The 20,648-nt window shown below is 39.1% G+C and overlaps 1 protein-coding gene across 11 annotated transcripts in view; it reads right to left on the reverse strand.

Annotated features, from left to right (window-relative positions):
* Positions 1-20,363, reverse strand: part of SLC6A12 (solute carrier family 6 member 12) — a 42,021-nt gene extending 21,658 nt beyond the window's left edge. The window contains exons 1-10 of one of the 11 annotated variants that reach the window (XM_074194678.1): positions 20,128-20,363; positions 18,269-18,321; positions 16,898-17,028; positions 16,070-16,121; positions 15,703-15,951; positions 12,461-12,595; positions 7,053-7,193; positions 5,969-6,056; positions 5,557-5,689; positions 470-604 (exon numbers count right to left, since the gene is read on the reverse strand). In XM_074194678.1, coding sequence (XP_074050779.1) covers positions 470-604; positions 5,557-5,689; positions 5,969-6,056; positions 7,053-7,193; positions 12,461-12,595; positions 15,703-15,951; positions 16,070-16,121 — 933 coding nt within the window. In that variant the 5' untranslated portion in view covers positions 16,898-17,028; positions 18,269-18,321; positions 20,128-20,363. Of the gene's footprint in view, positions 1-469; positions 605-5,556; positions 5,690-5,968; positions 6,057-7,052; positions 7,194-12,460; positions 12,596-15,702; positions 15,952-16,062; positions 16,122-16,897 lie in introns of all 11 variants that reach the window. The other 10 variants (XM_074194679.1, XM_074194677.1, XM_074194681.1 and 7 more) reach the window with 10 other exon arrangements.
* Positions 20,364-20,648: the final 285 nt, after the last annotated feature.

Below are 20,648 nucleotides of genomic sequence, written 5' to 3' on the forward strand. Positions count from 1 at the left end.
CTAGATATCAGGTCCAACATTCAGTGCTACCTCCATGATAGATAACTCACTAACTCCTAGGGCAGTCTATTTTGTTTTAAAATATCATTCATTATTAGGAAGTTTTTCTTTAGTTAAACTGAAACCTGCTCCTCTACATCTCCCATTCATCATTTATAGTTTTGCCCTTTGGGACCAAGCAGAATATTCTAATTCCCTCATCCAGTGTGTGACCACCCTTCAAATATATGAAGTCAATGATCATGTCTTCCTTACATCTCTGCTTCTTTACATTAGTGTTTCCTAAATTCCTCCTATTGTAATCTCAATCTAGACTTTGGTTGATGCTTCTCACTCTCCTAGCCATCCAAATGTCCCAGCTGCCTAGACTAATTGAGATTATAAAGGATGTTAATTCTACCCTAGCACTGAAGCAAATTAAAGATATAGACAAGGATGTTAGAGAAGTTATCATTAGTATGATACCCACCTGAGGGTCCTTGAGACGAAACAAATCTGGTTTCAGGTAATAGATGATCCCTTCATAGGCCCCAGGAAGAGTGACCCCTCGAATCAGCAAGATGATTAGCATCAGATAGGGGAATGTGGCTGTGAAATAAACCACCTGGAGGGGAAGAAAGTAATGATCATTTCTTGATCTAGGTCACAAGATCACAGAATTCTAGAACAGGTAGTGTCTTTTCTGAGATCACTTTGTTTATTGAAAGTCAGGGGTATTCTGGGGTTAGCTCAAATCAGCTCAAGAAAACTAGTTATTATATTTTCAAAATGAGCCTTTACACCTCAGAAATTGGCAAACAATAATACAGCAGTTTTTGTGGTGGCAAAGAATTGGAAATCAAGGGGATGACCATCAATTTGGAATGGCTGAGCAAGTTATGGTGTATGATTGTGGTGGAATACTATTGTGCTATAAGAACGAACTGAAAAAAATTGAATTGAGCAGAATCAGAAGAATAGTATACATAATTACAGCAATATTGTAAGATGATCAACTGTGAATTGTCTTAGCTATTGTGATCAATACAATGGTCCAAGACAGTTCCAAAAGACTTGTGATGAAAAATGCTATATACCTCTAGGAAAAGAACTAATGGAGTCTGATTGCAGATTGAAGGATACTTTTCTTTAACCTTAAAAAATAGGGTTTTGTGTTTTCTTTTGCAGCATGGCTAATATGGAAATGTTTTGCATAACTGCACATGCATAATCTATATCAAATTACTTGCATTCTTAAGGGGGAAGAAAGGAAGAGATTTTGGAACTCAAAATTTTTTTAAAAGAATGTTAAAAATTTGTTTACATGTAATTGAGAAATATTTAATGAAATAAAAATATATTGGAGAAGAAATTGGTCATCACTGCAAATCAGGGCTTCATTTATTATTTTGCTGCTTGCCTAGATTTAAGAAAGTCATGGAGAAAACATTAATATAAATTAAACTTAAAAGTGTACATGTGCACTTCTTTCTACCACCCCCACCACCACCCCTAGCCACGGAAAGCCAGTTGTTAACATGAAGCAAGCACACCCTTGCTTAAGGTCCTGGAAAGAATACTGGATTTGGACTAAGGAGAGCTGGATTTAAGTTTTAATTCTATTGCTTAGTGGTATGAGCTTAGGTTATCATTTCTCCCTGAGTCTCAGTTCCTGCATCTGGTAATTAGAAAAAATAATGCTTGCACTATTTCGCATCAGATTATGTCCTTTGCCAAAGCTAGAATGCTATAGAAGTTATTGTTATTACTGTATATCATAACTGTAGAATCCAACTTCATTGACAATCCATGTTGAGTCAACTGAGTCTTTGTCCCATTTAGAGAACTGCATACTGACACTTTTACTTCTTCAGAAGCATAGAAACAATGGAATTTAGCTCCTAATTAGCAAGAATAATTCACCAAATTGAGTAAAAATTCAGCAAAATGAGAAGTTGCCTCATGGTTCTTTTCTTTCTACTCATATCCTTTATTTAGCACTACCCTGTTCCCTACCTCCCTAACCTTGGCAGAGACCTCTGTAGCCTCACAGGATCCCAGAGTCTCTCCAGCTACAACTGAATTTGTTTTGAAAAGTGCAAAGGCATATTTCTTCAGAACTCAAAATTTTTAAGTGAATGGTAAAAATAAATATATGATAAATTTATCTTTTTAGAGATATATTTCATGCAGCCAAGAGAACTTTGTGAAGTTTGGCCTGGGTACTAAAATTGCTACTTATAATCCTATGAGTGCTTAAAATAGAGCAACATAAAAATACAGACAAATCTGGTCCATCTTCTAATTATTGACCTCCTGCCAATTTCACTGGTGGATGTCTTAGAAGGATGTGGTTTATTCAGGTCTCACGTCAAGGCTTCCATGAGCTCATTTTACCCCTGGTGCTTTTTTAATATTTTACAAGGCAATGATGCTTGTAATCTTCCACTATCATCCTCTGTGGATTTCTACAAATGAGCTTGTATTCTAAGTTGGTGTTTGCTTTGGCCACCATCACTTTTGGTTGGGGTTGGGGGGAAGGGGGGGATAGTCATCAAGTTTCCAGATTCTTTCCATTTTAATAGTGACCACTTTATCCTGAACAATCTTTTGCTGAATATGATGGTAATTCAGGTTGACATATTTGTATTTTTTCATTTTGTATTTTTGGCATTGATGGCTTCTTTGAACAGATCAGACTAAAACTTCTAGAATATTCATTTTCTTATCACTGTGCTTTATTCTAATTTCATATTGATTTTTACATATTCATTTATGTTTAATGTAATCATAGAGTCAGAGATACAAAGCCAGCAGGAACCCTTCATTTTGCAAATGAGGAAATTGAAGCCCAGGAGCTTAAGTGACCTGCTCAAGATCTTACAGCTAGGAGATAAAGTGGATAGAGTACGGGGTTTAGAGGCAACAAGTCCCGAGTTCAAACCCAGCCTCAGACACTTACTAGCAGTGTGACTTTGGGAATCAATCATGTTTGCCTCAGTTTCTTCAACTCATTTTTTGGTTAAAATTTTTTATTTATATAAGGCAATGGGGTTAGGTGACTTGCTCAAAGTCACATAGCTAGGCAATTATTAAATGTCTGAGGCCAGATTTGAACTCAGGTACTCCTGACCCCAGGGCCAGTGCTCTTTCCACTGCACCACCTAGCTGCCCCTAGTTTCTTCAACTCTTAATGTGAATAATAACAGTTGTTATGAGAATCAAATGAGACAATATTTGTAAAATGTATAACCTTTAACTGTAATAGTATCAGACTCAAGATTTGAGCCTAGGTCCTATGACTATAAAGTTAAAGTTCTTTTTACTTTTTCATGTTTCCTTAATAGATGACCTAACAATGACCTGATAGCTGATATGATTCCCACATTAATAACTAATTATTTCTTGTTCATTAAAATCAATTTTATGTTTTGCAATGTTATTTAGAGTAAATGCTCTCTCTATAATCTTGGACAGATCTTGCAACACCACAGTTTCTAAGGAATCAGATTTGTGGGTTACCCAAATATATGATGGGCATGAATAGGTGTTAGCAAATTTCAATAATGTTCTACATTCAAGAAATATTAGAAGGGCCACCATTAGGAAAATTAATGATTAGAAAAAATCATTGGGATGGTCACTTAGCAAGAGCAAAGGATAGATGACTGTTTCCCTGGTACCCATGATATTGTTTTGAGAAAGACCTCCTCTGTGTGATGTTTATGGAGAACACCAGAAAGATAACAAAGGATGAAGTTTGGATGAGTTTTGAGAATCTAGACCAATGGCATGAATAGGAATAGGTAGCTAGATGGTTCAGTGGATTGAGTGCTGGGATTGGAATCAGGAAGACTCATCTTTGTGAGTTCAAATTTGGTCTCAGACATTTATTAGCTATGTAATCCTGAACAAATCACTTAACCCTGTTTTCCTCAGTTCCCTCATCTGTAAAATAAGCTAGAAAAGGAAGTGGCAAACCACTTCAGCATCTCTGCCAAGAAAGCCTTAAATTGATTCACAAAGTGTTGGTCACAACTAAACAACAAGTAGAGGGAATGTTCACATTGATAAGATCACAGATTTCATATTCAGACGAATAACAAAAAATAACAATCACAATATAAGACCTGGAGGAGATCTGAGAAATTCCATAGTCCAGCCCTTTTACTTTGGTGTGTAAAAAATGTGAAGAGTCCCTGGGATAGATGTTCTCTAAATTTTCTCCCAGCTCTAAGTTTCATGAGCCTGAGACCCTGATGGGTGAAAGGCTTGTTCGAGTTTATGTAACCCCAAGCAGCCAGTCCAGAATTGAAACCTAGATCTTCTTCTTACTTAACTTAATTCCAGTGATCTACCACCACAGAAACATTACTATTCTTATCTCTAGGCAGACCTGTGTCCTATCTATCCTTTTTCAGGTGATGCCTATTTTGAAATAACTTAAAGGTATCAGACAGCATTGGGGCTGTGGGATTTTCCACATCTTTCACACATTTCAGAGAATTCCATTCTGTGAATCATAGCTGTTAGGGCAAGGTTCTGGCAGTTGGGAGATAGAGGGAATCTCCATCACCAAACTCTTCAATACATGCATTTAAAACTCTATATTAGCCCTTTTTCTAGTTCAGCTGTTCCCAAGATGTCCCTGATTAGGCTGGGACTTTCCCAAACACCAATCAAGCATTTACCCAGTGAGCTGTGAGGGAATTTTCACTTTCTGTACTTTTCCAGAGCTGGCACAGAGGCAACATTGGTGGTCTGAGTCTCTGGAAGCTATGTAGTGATCTGTCATCCTAAGGCTTTACCCATGTGGGGCATCCTGTCCCTGTTTCAGGGCTCTAGAAACAAAGAAGGACTAAGATAGGGGAGAGGGGGGCAGCTAGGTGGCACAGTGGTGGCACAGTGGATAGAGCACTGGCCCTGGAGTCAGGAGTACCTGGGTTCAAATCCGGTCTCAGACAATTAATAATTACCTAGCCGTGTGGCCTTGGGCAAGCCGCTTAACACCATTTGCCTTACAGAAAAAAAAAAAATCTAAAAAAAAATAATAAAAAAAAAAGATGGGGGAGAGGGATACAATTATGTTTCTCATTTCATAAAATCCTCACAACAACCCTCAGAGATAGGTCCTATCCATTTTGCAATTGAAGAAACTGAAGGAAATAGTTTAATTGACTTGCCCTGGGTCACAAAGATAGTAAATGTTTGAGGCTCAATTTGAACTCAAGAATTCCTAATTCCAAGTCCAGAGTTCTAACTATGGGAGTAAGGAGACCCAGGCCCTAAAGCAGTCCTCATTCTTCCCTCAATTCCTTGCCTTATGCTTGGGGAGGAAGGCAAAACCAAGGCAGAATGTTCAAAGTTTCTTGCTGTCATTTACAAAATATTTTCCACATATTAACTCCTCACAAAGGAGTTAATGTGCTGCCACTTCTTCTTCCTATGCCTTGTTTAGTCTGAACTAAAAAAAATCTCTGGGAATGACCTCATTTTTTGAGGGCATCTTCCCCCCCCCATTTGCCTTCTAGAATTCCCAAGTGGTAGGAGGAAGGAGCAGAGATCAGGGTTCCTTACCTTTCCTGTTGTCTTTATTCCCTTCCAGATGCAAAAATAGCATATGATCCAGGCAAGCAGGAGGCACAGGGCCAGCTCCCAGCGCAGGGTCCCTAGGTCATGGATGCCTGTGGTGATGCCCAGGACCCTCTTCCTAACAGCCAAGAGGGAAAAAATCAGAAAGGTAAGAATGACTTTGTCTACCTGACCTCTGATTTTTATGGTAACCCCCTCCCTCTGGGGTATTAATGGACCTAAGAGAGCATTCAATCCAGTCAAACTCCTTTGATGGATGAGAACGTGTGTCAGGAGAAAGGCATTCAAAAACCAAAAAATTCTTGATCTTTCCCCCCTTCCTCCTCCTCCCCCTCCCAGGTCCCACACATTTGGATTCCTTTGCCTGACATGGGGAGAAAAGGGGCCAACTACATACTCCCAGAACTCAATCACTGGAGAGGTGCTGTTTTCATATGCCTCCAGACTACTTGAGCCTGAACAATTCAGAAAATCCACACAGTATTCTGCAAAAAACAAAAATTATAAATGATATAATTGTATAATTATAAAGCTGAACCTGGAAGATTAGAGATTAGCTAGTCCAACCCCATTTTATAGAAGGGAAAACTGAGTCCCAGAGAGAGAAAATGATCTTTGTCAGAGGTCTTTAAGCAAGAATTGAGTTGTCTCCTTGCCTCTTATTATTGCACCCCTAATTGCAGATTCTTCCAATGGAAATCAGCCCAGGAGCAACTTCCAAACCCATTGTTTCTTAAAACATCTAGATCATGTCTATGGAATCTCTTTTCCCTCTCCTGTAATATGCCCTGGACCTGTCCCTGGTGAATTGCTTAGTTCATTACTGTCATTAAGTATTTAAGATCTTTCATGTAGAGGAGGATTTATACTTGGTCTTCCTGACTCCAGAAGATAGATCTAAAAGCAATGGATAAGTTGCCAAAAAAAAGAGATTTAGGTTTAATTGGGTTGGGGAGACAAAAGAACGGGAATAAACAACTTCTTAATTAGTTATTAGAGCTGTCCAAAAATGGAATGGGTTGCCTTAGGAGACAAAGATCTACAGGTAGAGGTTGGTTGACCCCTTTTGGAGATGTTATATAATGGAATCTTATTCATTAGAATTTGGATTGAATGACCGCTATGCTTCTTCCAACTAAGTTAGTCTGTGACTATTTACTTCCGCAACCCATTGATATGATTCATAATTCTAAACTGGCCTTCAAAAATGTTGTCTCCCTACTCTCTCAGCTTCTAAATCTCAGTAAACTTGATCCTTCTATACTGGGTGAGGAAAGTAAGGGCCACCAGGACCAGAATACAGTTTCTTCTAGCTCCAGATTTATTATCCTCTCCACCATGCTATGCTATTGTCCTAGTATCTCAAGGATTAAGAGATACCCAACTCATGCACCAGAGATTCCCCAAGTCAGTTCTACATTTGAGATCCAGAGGCCCAGTTCCAAGGGAGACAGCTTTCTCCAACATGGCCTAAGACTTACCTGTGTTCCAGAAATTGTTGCAAGTTGTCCAGGGCAGCTGTGAGGTGAAGGAGCTGAAGAGGTAGAAGAGGGCCCAGGCAAGGATAATGATGTAGTAGACATTTAGATAGGCCTCAATGACCACAGAAGCAATGCCAATGCCTGCCAGAATCAGGGAGTTGGGATGAAAAAGGAAACAACATAGAAAGATCCCCATCATTGTCAGCAAGTACATAAATACAATCTTCCATCTATGTCTAGCAGGATGTTGGTGATAGATACAAAACCTGATAGATACAATGCTAGCAACTCAACATTTCTATATAACAGATTTATCCAGTACTTTATGCAAAAAAAATTATTTGTATTATTTGTATTAAAATGTATTAAAATTCATATTAAAATGTATTAAAAATGAAGAGGAAACTGAGACTCAGAAATGGGAATTAACATAGAGAGAAGAAATCATAGGGTTAAGCTCAGGTCTCCTGAATCACAAATCAATGTTCTTTCCATATAACTCATGATTTACCACAGTCCCTGCCTTCAAATAAGTTAAGAACTTACCATTCCAAATAAATAATATGACATTGGATAGAACAAAAAATAATAATTATAATTGATTTGTATATTGGATTTTGTATACATTAACTTCTCACAAAGTCCCTTGCCAAATTAACTCCTTAAGTACCACATTTCTGTGAAAATAGATATTTCTGATACTACAGACATTTTACAGATGAGAAAACTAAGATTCAGAAAGAGGTAGTAAGGGGTTGGAGGCAGAATTCAAAATCAGGTCTTCCAGAGTCTGAGTCTAACATTCCACCCACTATTATATGCTGAAATCTCTGAATGCAATTATCAAATATTAAAGTATAATACCTAAGTATTAGCATTATATTTCTTTCAACCAGTGTTTAGTTTTAGGTTATAAAGTACTTCCACACTTCAGAAAAGCTTGGAAAGACTTGTATGAACTGATGCTGAGGGAAATGAGCAGAACCAGAAGAACATTGTATACATTAACAGAGTGATGAACTTGCTCTTCTCCACAATACAACCATCAAAGACAATTCTAAAGGACTTGTGATAGACAATACCATGCACATCCAGAGTAGAAACTTTAAAATCTGAATACCAACCAATGCACACAATTTCCATTTTCAAAATTTATTTAATGTTTTGTATTTTTTCTCTTTCAAGATTTTCCCCTTTGGTTCTGATTCTTCTTCTACAATGTTATTAATATGGAAATGTGTTTAACATAGTTGTACATGTATAACTTAGATTACTAAGGGGAGAGGGAAGGGAGGAAAATGAGGAGTCCAAAACCTTAAAAAAAGAATGTCAAAAACTATCTTTACATATAGTTAGAAAAACAAACATATAAATTTAGTAATCAAATAAAAAGTAAAATAAAGTGCTTCCACAGTGGCATATAACAAAGAACACTACTTCCATAAAGGAAGGTGAAGAAGACTTGAGACTCAGTTTGTAGTGAGACTATAATCTACTCCTTTACCTTGGGCATCTCTCCTGACCATAACTCATCTGAAGCTCCAAATCCTTTCAGAATTCTGCATATGCTTCCTGGAAACTTTAATTATGGTATCAAAAGTGATTAACTCAAGGGATTGTTTAATGTTCAGTTTTCCAAAAAGCAAAAGTAAACATGGATGTAAAAAGTTCCCATTTTCAATTCCCTGACTATCTTTTCTTTTTTTGAATTTTACAATTTTTCCCTTAATCTCACTTCCCTCCCCCAACCCCACCCCCAGAAGGTAGTCTAATAATCTTTACATTGTTTTCATGCTATACATTGATTAAAATTGAATGTGTTAAGAGAGAAATCATATCCTTAAGGAAAAAATAAAATAAGAGATAACAAAGTTACATAATAAGATAACTTTTTTAAAAAAAATTAAAGGTAATAGTCTTTGGTCTTTGTTTAAACTCCACGCTTCTTTCTCTGTATACAGATGGTATTCTCCATCACAGATACCCCAAAATTGTGCCTGATTATTGCACTGATGGAATGAGCAAGTCCATTAAGGTTGATCATCACCCCCACGTTGCTGTTGGGGTGTACAATGTTCTTCCAGTTCTGCTCATCTCCCTCAGCATCAGTTCATGCAAATCCCTTCCAGGATTCTCTGAATTCCCATCCACCCTGGTTTCTAATAGAACAATAGTGTTCCATAATGTACATATACCACAATAAGTTCAGCCATTCCCCACTTGATGGATAGTCACTCTATTTACAATTCTTTGCCACCACACAAACAGGGCGGCTATGAATTTTTTTTTTTGTACAGGTGATGTTTTTACCCTTTTTCATGATCTCTTCAGGGTATAGACCCAGTAGTGGTAACTGAACTAAAGGGTATGCTCATTTTTATCGTCCTTTGGACATAATTCCAGATTGCTCTCCAGAAAGGCTGGATGAGTTCAGAGCTCCACCAGCAAAGCATTAGTGTCTCAGATTTCCCACATCCCTTCCAACATTGAGCATTATCTTTCTTGTCATATTGCTAGTCTGAGAGGTGTGAGGTGGTATCTCAGAGATGCTTTAGTTTGCATTTCTCTCTGTAATGACTTGGAGCAATTTTTCATATGACTATGGATCACTTTGATTTCCTCATCTGTAAATTGTTTCTGTATATCCTTTGACCATTTGCTTGACTATCTTTTCTGATTGACTTGGATTCCCTTACTTCAAAAGGAAAGACCTTTTTTGCATTTTGCTCTAAACTGGTTCTCTAGGGCCTGTTGCTAGAAACAAGGTGTATGTACCATTTAAATGCAGAGGATTTAAGTGAACTTTAAGCCAAGATATTCCTCAACTGAGGTGGGAGAAGAGAGAAGTGAGGGAAATTGGAACCACAGGAAGAGTGGACACAGGCAGAATGGGTCCATGGGGAAGGTTAAGATATCCCAGGCTAAAAAAAAAAATCTCATTATACATGCATACATGTGCACATATAGACAAAATCTTTTCATTCTCCCAGACACATACTCACCATTTGGAACATGCTGTCCTAAGGCATTCAGAGCCTGACCAAAAAGAGATGTGAAGAGAGCAAAAGGGGGTGGAGGAGGGAAGTGGGTGGGAGCCAAGCAATGAGTTTCTGTGTGCATGTGTCTATGCATGGGTGTGAACCTCTGCACTCTCATATGGACAGTGGTGTCCCTTGGCAGGATATCAACCCTATAAACAATGCATGAGAGGGAAGTAGTCACCTGGACTTTTCCTGTCCTCCTTAGCAGGGAGGGAGGAAAGGGTCAGACTAAATATTTCAAGGTATAGTGAAGATGTTTATATGAAAAGGATGAGAATGGAAGGTGCATCTGTATATTTAAGTATCTTGAGAAGCAAAACTATAACATCCTTTCTCCCTCTCTACCTTCAGTCTTTCCCTATCTACTAGTTCCTTCCTCCCTGGCTGCTTACAAATAGGACCAGGTCGACCTCTGTTGAATCATTCCAATCATGTCCATTCTTGGGGTAGCTAGGTGGAGCAATGAATAGAGCATCCACCCTGGAGTCAGGAGGACCTGAGTTCAAATCCAGCCTCAGACACTTAATAATTATCTAGCTATGTGACCTTGGCCAAGTCACTTAACCCCATTGCCTTAAATAAAAAAAGAATCGACAATTGTGTCCATTCTCTGTGACCCCATTAGGGGTTTTCTTGGCAAAGATACTAGAGGGCTTTGCCATTTCCTTCTCCAGCTTATTTTACAGAAGAGGAAACTGAGGCAAACAGGGTTAAGGGACTTGCCCAGAGTCACACAACTAGTAAATGTCTGAGGTCAAATTGGAACTCAGGTTCTCCTATTCCAGAACTAGTTTTCTATCCACTTACCACCTACCTGCCCTCCTCGCTTACTTAAGAAGTCTTTATTTGAACCTGTCATTCCTGCTAGGTCTTGTACTTTATCTCTGTTCTTTTTCTTTTTTAGGTTTTTGCAAGGCAAACAGGGTTAAGTGGCTTGCCCAAGGCCACACAGCTAGGTAATTATTAAGTGTCTGAGACTGGATTTTCAGCTATAATTCTTGAAAAAGAATAAAATACCTCCTCTTCCCCTCTCATTCTTTTCTATAATTTTTACAAAATTGTAGACATTTTAGAGGTAGTTAGTGTTATTGTATCTGGAAGTCAAGAAGATCTGAGTTCAAATATGGCCTAGGCATATGACCTTAGGCAAGCCTCTTAACACCTGCCTACCTCAATCTCCACATCTATTAATTGGGGATAAAAATAGGTTGTAGGAAGTCAGGAAAACCTGTCATTTAAAACTGAACAAAGGCTTTTGGAACGCCTTATATGTATGATCTTCTTCTCCATTGGGATGTGAGTTCCCTAAAACAGAGACTCTTTTCTATCTCTCTCTCTCTCTCTACAATGTACACTGTACTTTTCTGTACAATGCTTTTTCATTTATTCAATAGAGAATATAATTTTCTGACACTAGAGATATTTGCATTTATGAAATGTCATTAAAAATTCCCCTTTGCTCCATTGTGTATGCCAAGGAGCAGCATGCTATAGTAGGATGAAGATTTGGGTTCCAAGTTTGATCTTGCAACTTAATGCCTAGATAACCTAGGCAAGTCATTAAACCTCTCTAGGCCTAATTGACTTACTTGAAAAATACTGTAGGCTTACTTCCTAACTCTAAATTTTATTGGGACTTGGCTTTGCACCTAGGACAGCTATCTAGCATATCCTTAATCCAACCATTCATTTGTCTCTGTGGTGATCACACAAGGCCTAGGAGATCAGGATTGGAATGTCCCACCAGACAATGTAGCCAGAGATCCCAATCCCAAGAACTGCCACCTGGAGAAAACCCCTCTCCATGCTTAAAGAATAAAGGCCCCAAAGAAGAAAGGAAACAATGCATCTTTCTCCTTTCTTTTCAGAGGTGTTTATATATAAACATATCCATATGTGCATATATCATATATATATATATATATATATATATACACATATACATATAAATAATCAGACTTCTTGGATGCATTGGGTTGTTTTGCTGAATTATTCTTTCTCCTTTTTTATTTGTTAAAAGAAAAAAGATATTTTTGGAAATGTGACTGATTTAAAAACAATATCAATACTTTTGTTTTTTTAAAATAAAAGCCAACCCACTCTTCAAGCTAAGGAGAAGAATATGGCTAGATTTCTTTCTTGGAGTGACTCATCATGGCCCTAGGGAGACATCTGGATGTGTGTGAGAATAGAGGGAGTAGGGATCACGACTAAATATGTAGTAGATGTTCAGTAAATCTATCTTTTCATATATAGAATCAGTGAACAATAGGAAAGGGGGGAATCTATAAAAAGAGAGGATTGAAAGCAGACCAAAGAAAAGATGATAGGAAAGGCAGTAATGGAGTAGGAGAGATTGGTACTCACCCTCAAAGAGGGGACAGATCTTCTTCCAGGCTGTTATGCTACCTTGACTAGTATACTGACCCAGTGCTGTCTCCAGGAAGAAAACTGGGATGCCACAGGTGAAGAAGAAAATGGAGTAAGGGATAAAGAAGGCACCTGTAGAAGGAGAGAAGAGCCAAGAACTCAGGCAACATTGTCCACTATAGCTTTCTTTCTCATCCTTTCTCCTTCCCGTATCTCTACTTCTCATGAATACCAATACTCTCCCATCATCCCACTCTATTCCCTTGTCCTTCCCTTCCCCCCCCCCCATAGACATACACCACATTCCTCTCCTGTACTGATCACCTGGACAGAGGTCCCCTTGGAGAGAATTTTTTGTTCTTGGGAAGTAATCCTGGAGTACTATGGACTTCAAGCAGGTATAGAATTTGGAATAGCCTATAGACCCAAGCCATCAATCGACATAAGGCTAGGCTGAAGAAACATCCAATCTATTAATAAGAATTTATTAATCATTTACTATGTGCAAAGCAATGTACTAGGCAGAAGAGATACAAAGACAAAAGTGAAACAGTCCCTGCCCTCAAGGTACTTATGATCTACCACTGAAATTAGGTAAAACTTACTATAAAATTGATACAAGATAATTTTGGGAAAGGCTTCTAGGATTTCCTTTGGAGAGAATACTTGAGCTGAGTCTTAGGGATTCTAAGAGGTAAACATAAGGAAGGAATACATTTTAGGGATGGGATACAGCCAGTGTAAGTCATGGATCAAAAAGAAATGAGATTTAGTATAATTTTAAGCACTGAGTATTAGTGAACAGGATCCATATCTGTTAAGGGATGAGATTTGTAGCATTCTGAGCACCTGAATTGGTCTGTACAAGGCCACAGCTCCTCTCTTAGACCACTGCTTTTGTTTCTTACATAGAGAAGGTGAATTACTCTTCAGTCAGTATAATGCTAACAAAACCATCAGATTAAGGAAAATTTAATAGTCTTGAGGTAAGATGGTTTAGAAGACCCAGGGGAGTAGAAGGTAGTCTCTATCTCTTCTTCCAACCTTCCCCCACCCCAAGGCAATTGGCCAGTTGCCTTGTACCCTGCAAGGTAACCTATAAGAAAGCAAAGGCAATAACTTAACCCCTGGAGGTGGATATTTAGAGTAGGATTTGAATTGTAGAAATTTGCCTACCCAGATATTTGGAGGTGGATGAGGCAGCTATAACTGTCCGATTAATCTCTGACAAACTATAGAACATAAATTGAGAGCCAATTTACACCTGGGAAAGGGTTTTATGTAGGCAAATGTATGTCAGGGAAAGGAGCAACACCTAGATTAGGTAGTAGTGCTGAGCCTAGTATAAGGACATTTCACCCCCTCTAACTCTCCCTCCTCATCATCCTATGCACATCCCAGCATCCTATGTAATTGTGTTAACTCCCTAACCAATATCACTTGCCATCTATCCCCCAAATGATATATATGTACATATATACATATATATTATTTGTACATATATATAAAATAAAATAATAAATATAATAACCCTCCAAACTCCCTCTAATGACATAGCTAACATTGTCACTGCCTCTTTGCTTCCATTGTGTTCCTGCTGCCTTTGGGCATGGACCCTCAGGCAAGGTTTATTGAAGGCAGAGGTTTTATGTCTTGGAACACATACTGGATACAATTAGATAAAAGAACTCCTACTTCAAGTATGGGAACTCCTCCCATCATAGTAAATCAAAAACTTGTCTGGGACTTAATCGATTAATCCTCAGCAGTTTATCAGAGACACACAGGTTGACTGACTTTCCTTGATTCATTCAACTAGTCAATGTCAAAAGTGAGTTGAACTCAGGTCTTTCTGGGTGGGACACAAAACCTCTGCCTCATTGTAAATGCCTATCCTAGATGATCTTCTCTCTTCACATTTCAGAAACCTCTTCAATAACCATTCATTTAATTATCATTGCTATGTAAGTGATAAACAGATCTCTATATCCAACCCCAGGCTTTTCCCTGAAATTCAGACTCACATCATCAATAGCCTATGAAACATTTCAAACCAGATATGCCAGATAGATCTTAAACTCATTATGTCCCAAAATTTACTCCCTGAGTCCTCCTTTCTTTCATACATTCGAATTTTGTCAGAGACACTACCATCCTTCTAATCTTTCAGGTATGTAACATTGGCATTTTCCTGGATTTATTATTCTTCCTCACTCAACATACTCAATCAGTGTTTTCTACCTTCTACCTTTTCTACCTTCTACCATGTCTATCACATCTAACCTCTTCATTCTATCCACATAGGCACCATCATAGTTCAGGCTCTCATCACCTCACTAGAAGGGACCTTAGACATTATCTAGTACAATCCTCTCTTTACATATGAATAAACCAAGGGCTTTCAAGTAATTTGTCTTATATAGGTAACATGGATGGTAATTAGCAGGGGCAGATGAGTTGACCTGTGGATAGACCTGGAGACAGGAGTTTAAATCTAACCTCAGTTTAAAAACCAAATGCTGAAAATTATTTTTACATATAATTGTGATGGAAGTAGAATTAATTTTTTAAAATATGGCCTTAGCTTAAAATATTTCCTAGCTCTGTGATTCTGGGCAAGTCATTCAACCCTATTTGCCTCAGTTTCCTCATCTGTCAAATGAACTGAAGAAGGAAATGGCAAACTGTTCCAGTATCTCTGTCAAGTAAACCCCAAATGAAATCACAGAGAATCAGTCACAATTCAAACAACTGAACAAGAAGAAAACAACAGAGATTTGAAATTAGGTCTCTGATTCTGAAAACAGATAACGTTCCTTTCAGTATTTATGAGTATATTGATTCAAGAAGGTCTCCATTCCCTTTGACTTCTGATCCCACTTCCTTAACCTCTATTCCCACTTTCATGTGGTCTTGGTGAGGATATTTAACCTAAAGACTCTATGGGATTTAATAGCTGAGGTCCAAAAAAACTTTGCCTCTCCTTGAAGGTCATCAAGAGAAGACTGGATCACCACTTGTCAAATATTGATTCAACTCTCAAATTTTGTCACCTCCTAAACTCTGATTCTATTCTGTTTCTCCATTTTAACTTTTCTAGAGGTATCAAAAAAGTCAAGGAGGTGCAGAGAATCACTTAGCTGTGAGGGAAGGACACTGGAGAAGTAACATCAGGTTTTCAAAGCAACATTTTTCATGTAATTCCCACCCTCACCTCGCCTACCTCAAAGTGAACTCACCACCTCCATTCTTATAGCAGAGATATGGAAACCTCCAAACATTGCCTAAGCCAATGATTTCTCCAGCCACTGACAGCACAAACTCCATCTTATTAGCCCACTGGCCACGATCTCTGATCTCCTCCTCTTCCTCCTCTCTTTCAGGGCCCCAGGAAACTATTGGGGGACCATCTTCCTGGATCATCACTTTCCCATCCATTGCACTAAGAAAGTGATGGGTAAACAGGAAAGAGGAAGAAGCAACAAAACCTGGAAAGAGAGAGAAGAGGCAAGTTTTAAAATACCTTGAGAACAGGGTCTATGCCATTTTATCTATATCCCCACACCTAAGATTGTGATTTCCATATAGAAGTTGCTTACAACTCACTGTGTGACCTTGAGTAAGTCATTTCCCTTCTCTGGGGCCTCAGTTTCCTCATCTGTAAAATGAGGGAGTTGGATTAAGTCATCTCTAAGGTCCCATCCAGCATAAATGTTCTGTGATTATATAATAAATATATGTTGAAACATTCTGTACTAGCTCCCCCTCTCCCCACCAGCAGCATTTGCTCTGTTCCTATATCAGGAGGTTCCAAAATACTTTTATCCTCAAGTCTTCAAGGTCTCTGGCTATTGTCACAGCTGACTCTCAGTAGCCTGGAGAGATCAATAAAGAGCCAGCATTGTCCCCCACCTCTCAGGAGGAGAAGCTGAGATCCAGAGAGCAGCTTGCTCATAGTCACACAGCATGTCAAAAACAAGAGTAAAGTTTAAGAAGCAGGGCTCTCAATTTCCAACCAGGGTCTTTGATTTCTGCCAACACCTTTCACCAATGCTACCTTCCCTTAAAGACCTGGGTCTCAGCTACCTTTTTCAGGTGGCCCTTGCTTAACTTCCTGGTTGGATAGAGGATGCAATGATTCTGTGGGTGACAGGAGATCAAAGAGCAGGCATGGCAGAGGTCACTGCACCCCTTCCACCCCCACCAGCTGTGTGCTCATTCTCATGCCAAGGTTAACGATTTTCACAGGGTAAATAGGGGAGCCATCTCTGTCTGGACATCTGATTGGGAGGAGAACAGAAGGTGGAACCATAGACAAAGCCAGAAAGGAAGGTTGGGGGAAGGGGAGAGGTTTAGAGTTAAAATGAAGTCATCAAAGAATCAAGGAATATAGGGATTGAAAGACGTCTGAGGAGTCCTCTAGTCCAACCCTACCTGAATGAGAATCCCCTCTACAGCATGCCAGACAAATGGTCATCCAGCCTCCACTTGAAGAACTCCACTGTCTTGTGGAAGAGGGATTAGACTTGTTTTGTCCTGATGAATCTCAGGAGGGAGAAAGATGACTTTCGAAGAAATGTTAGGTTCTGTTTCACCCATTCCTGTGCCTTCCCCTGGTCCCCCCCGCCCTGTACTGAAGAAGGGGGTAGAGCAGAAGTCTTCACACAGAAGGGCATCCCTTATGATGCTGACTAGCCTGCAGGACAGGACCCACAGCAAGAAAAGCAAATCACCATGCAGTGTTTCCAGGGGACCTTTGGAGTTTGTTGCTTCCTCTCCCCTTCCTCTTCTTCCAAAAATGCTATCTCCCTGAGACTTGAGAAAAATGACTCATAAGCCTTTTCTGTTGTACTATATGATGATTCAACAATCAGAATACCTGAACTCGGATCCTAGCCTTAGCATTGATTTGGGAAAATTATTAAACCTATCCAAGTCTTAGTTTCTTCATCTTTAAAATGATTAAAATGATATTTGCCCTCTATTTTCACAGGGTTATTGCAAGGAAAACATTTCACAAATCCAAATCACCTAAGAAAAAGGAAATTGTCATTCTTTCCATTGATATTGCTCCATCAGATCATGGACCACTTGAGAGTGGGAAGGTGTTATAGAAAATTATCCATTTCATAAATTTGTGTTCTCAGATCAAAACAAAAGGGAATGATATGTGTGTATAAAAATATATATATATATATGAATATTTATTTTACCATTCTATACCTCAGTCGATCCTTCTGTCCTCTCAACTGTAGAGAAAGTAGAACAATTCCCATCTTTGCTTTTTTGTTGCACCCTCCCCATCACAACCATCTGGGGTTGGTAGAAAAATCAAAGAGAGCATGTCTATAAAATGGTCTGTGCCTCTCCAAGGCTCTAGACTAGGAAATACAAGGGATTCTTTTTAGTAGGGAAGATTCTGCTTGTTTGTTGGTCTCTTTAGCCCAGGCAACAGCCCAAGTTTAAGTCAGTTAGAAGGGTGTGGGCCAAGGCCACCTGAGGTTATGGAAAATTTTGAAGGTGACTTGGAGGGTGCAGGTTATAAGAGGAATGATAAAGCATGCCAGGTGTGAAATTATAGTAATAAGTCAGACTCCAAGGCTTCCTAAGTGCACTCAGCTCACAAGGGAAGGATGTGGTGGCAGGAAGAAAGAAGGGATGGGACCTCCTGGTATCTTTAATCCTGGCATAAGGGGAAGAAAGAGGAAGGAGGATTTGCTGAAAGATGAGGAACCATGAGATGCTAAAGGTCCAAAGGACTCCCTCTCACAGAGTCATAAGGAATCTTAGATCAAGCAAGCTTACCTGTACCAATGTAATTCAGAAGTCACTGAACCTCTCTGAGACAGTTTCCTAATCTGTAAAATGAGGATGATTGTACTTGAACTCCCCATCTTCTATTGTCTTGAAGAAACTACTTCGTAAGCATTAGATAAAAGGTATTTCAGACTTCAACAGATCTCTAAATATGCCCTAACCTTTGACGCTGAGATTGTGATGAAGAAAGGTATATAGGTTACGAAACTATAGAGGGGAACTGAAAGGGAACCCCCCCAATGCCATCTTTTTACTGGTGAGTAAACTGAGACCCAGGGAAATTCACTGATTTGCCCAAGGCCACAGAGATTTTCAGAGATAAGATTTGAACTCATATTCTCTTTCTCCAGAGACAGTGTACTACATTGTCTTCATCAGACATTTTTAAGCTTTTTAAAAAAATTTTCAGGAGCGGCCAGGTGGCACAGTTGATAGAGCACCAGCCCTGAAGTCAGGAGTACCTGTGTTCAAATCTGGTCTCAGACACTTAATAATTACCTAGCTGTGTGGCCTTGAGCAAGCCACTTAACCCCATTGCCTTGCAAAAAAATTAAAAATCTAAAAAAAAATTTAAAAAAAAAGTTTTTCAAGGGAACATAAAACCATTGCCTTAGTAGAAAGTATCTTAGGCTAAGTCAAGAAACTGAGTTCAAACTCATTCTATCACCTTAGGTATATTATATCTTCTTGTACATCTTTTATATGTCATGTATATGACAGTGTGTGTATATATGTCATTTCCTCCATTAGAAGGCAATATTAAGGAGAGAAGTGACTTTTATGTTTTAGCTTTATCTCCCCAGTACTTGGAGTAGTGCCCAGTAATAATAGTAAGCCCTTAAGGCATGGATTTGTTGAAAAATCTATTGGGGCCTCTATTTTCCTGTCTGCAAAATGGAAGAATAAGTCTCACCCTACCCCCATCCCCAACAATTAATATGAAGATAAAATGAAAAAAGTATACAAGAAGCTATTTTAATGATCTTTGTTTTTGCCAAGCCTCAGGTTAGGGTAGTACGTTGGAAGTCCCAAAATCTCACCAGTCCCCAAGAAGAGTAGACTGGATGAAAATCTCACTATTTCTGAGCTCTCCTAGTCTCCAAAAATTGGAGAATTCATAATAATTCAGAGGTTCTTAACCATTTTTTGTGTCATAGACCTCTTTGGCAGTCTATGAACCCCCTTCTGAGTTTTTATATACATAAAAGAAAATATATATGATTACAAGGAAAATCAATTAGATAGAAGTACACTAATAAAAAAGTTTTTAGTTCACTGACTTCAGGTTAAGAATCTCTGGATTAGGGATTTGGGGTAAGGGGAAATAGGGATAAAGGGACCAGGGCCTCAAGACAAAATGGAAAATAATATGGGTTCCAGCCTGAGGAAGCAGAGACCCAGAAAGCAGAGAAAGATCAATACAGATCAGAGTGGGAAGGGGCAATGACAGGGAAGAAAAAAGCTATCTTAGAACCAATTTTGCACAATGCCAGTAGGAAAAGTAGCTTAAAATATAAAAATAGATTTAGGTTAAATTCAAGTTATTCCAAAAAAAAGAAACCATCAAGAGAAGATCATCAATCTTCTTTCCTGGACTACATTTATAAAAAAAAACAGAATTCATTACCCCATTCTTTGTGAATAGTTTAGGGTCCAATACCTCCTATAGGCAAAATATTAGACAATATAGCTTCTAAAGACATCCCCAAGCCCTATAAGCCAATGATTCATTCCCAGTTTCCTGGTATCACCTATCCAAGACATCCACCAAGAGATACTTTAAGAGATGAAGTCTGGTATTAGGAGAAGGAGAGAAGGGGAAGGGAGAAGGAGAGGGAGGGAGAAACCTGCTCAGTTTGTCTATGAAGACAGGAGCTCAGTCCCACGTTGGGTTCTGCAAAAGTTGCAAGAGACCTAAATCCACAGTTTCCCAGATGTCTTCCGCTGGACAATATTCAGATCCTGGTTCCAGGAACGAAATATCCCTCTGCCCTGGGCAGGAGAAAAATCACTTGCTCCCTCACCTCCCTGTGCATATGGGCAATGTCCACTCTCCGAGTGCCCACTGATGGAAGGTTCCAGGGATGATACATTCCCTGTTCTCTGAGGCCCTGCCCAGTCTCCACACCCACATACCATTGCCTATTTACTCTCTCTCTCTCTCTCTCTCTCTCTCTCTCTCTCTCTCTCTCTCTCTCTCTCTCTCTTGTCGTTCCTGGTCACGTCCCCCTGCACACACATACCTGTGTTCACAACACCAAAACCTGAGGGCCTTTGTCCACATACTCTGTCCTTCACACCCAGTGGGCAGATTTGTACCTCTGCAACCTTCCTCCCTCTTTCACTGCATCGTTCTAGACCCCTTCTC

This window comes from Macrotis lagotis, chromosome 7 (genome assembly GCF_037893015.1).
Source record: "Macrotis lagotis isolate mMagLag1 chromosome 7, bilby.v1.9.chrom.fasta, whole genome shotgun sequence".
Classification (NCBI taxonomy): domain Eukaryota; kingdom Metazoa; phylum Chordata; class Mammalia; order Peramelemorphia; family Peramelidae; genus Macrotis; species Macrotis lagotis.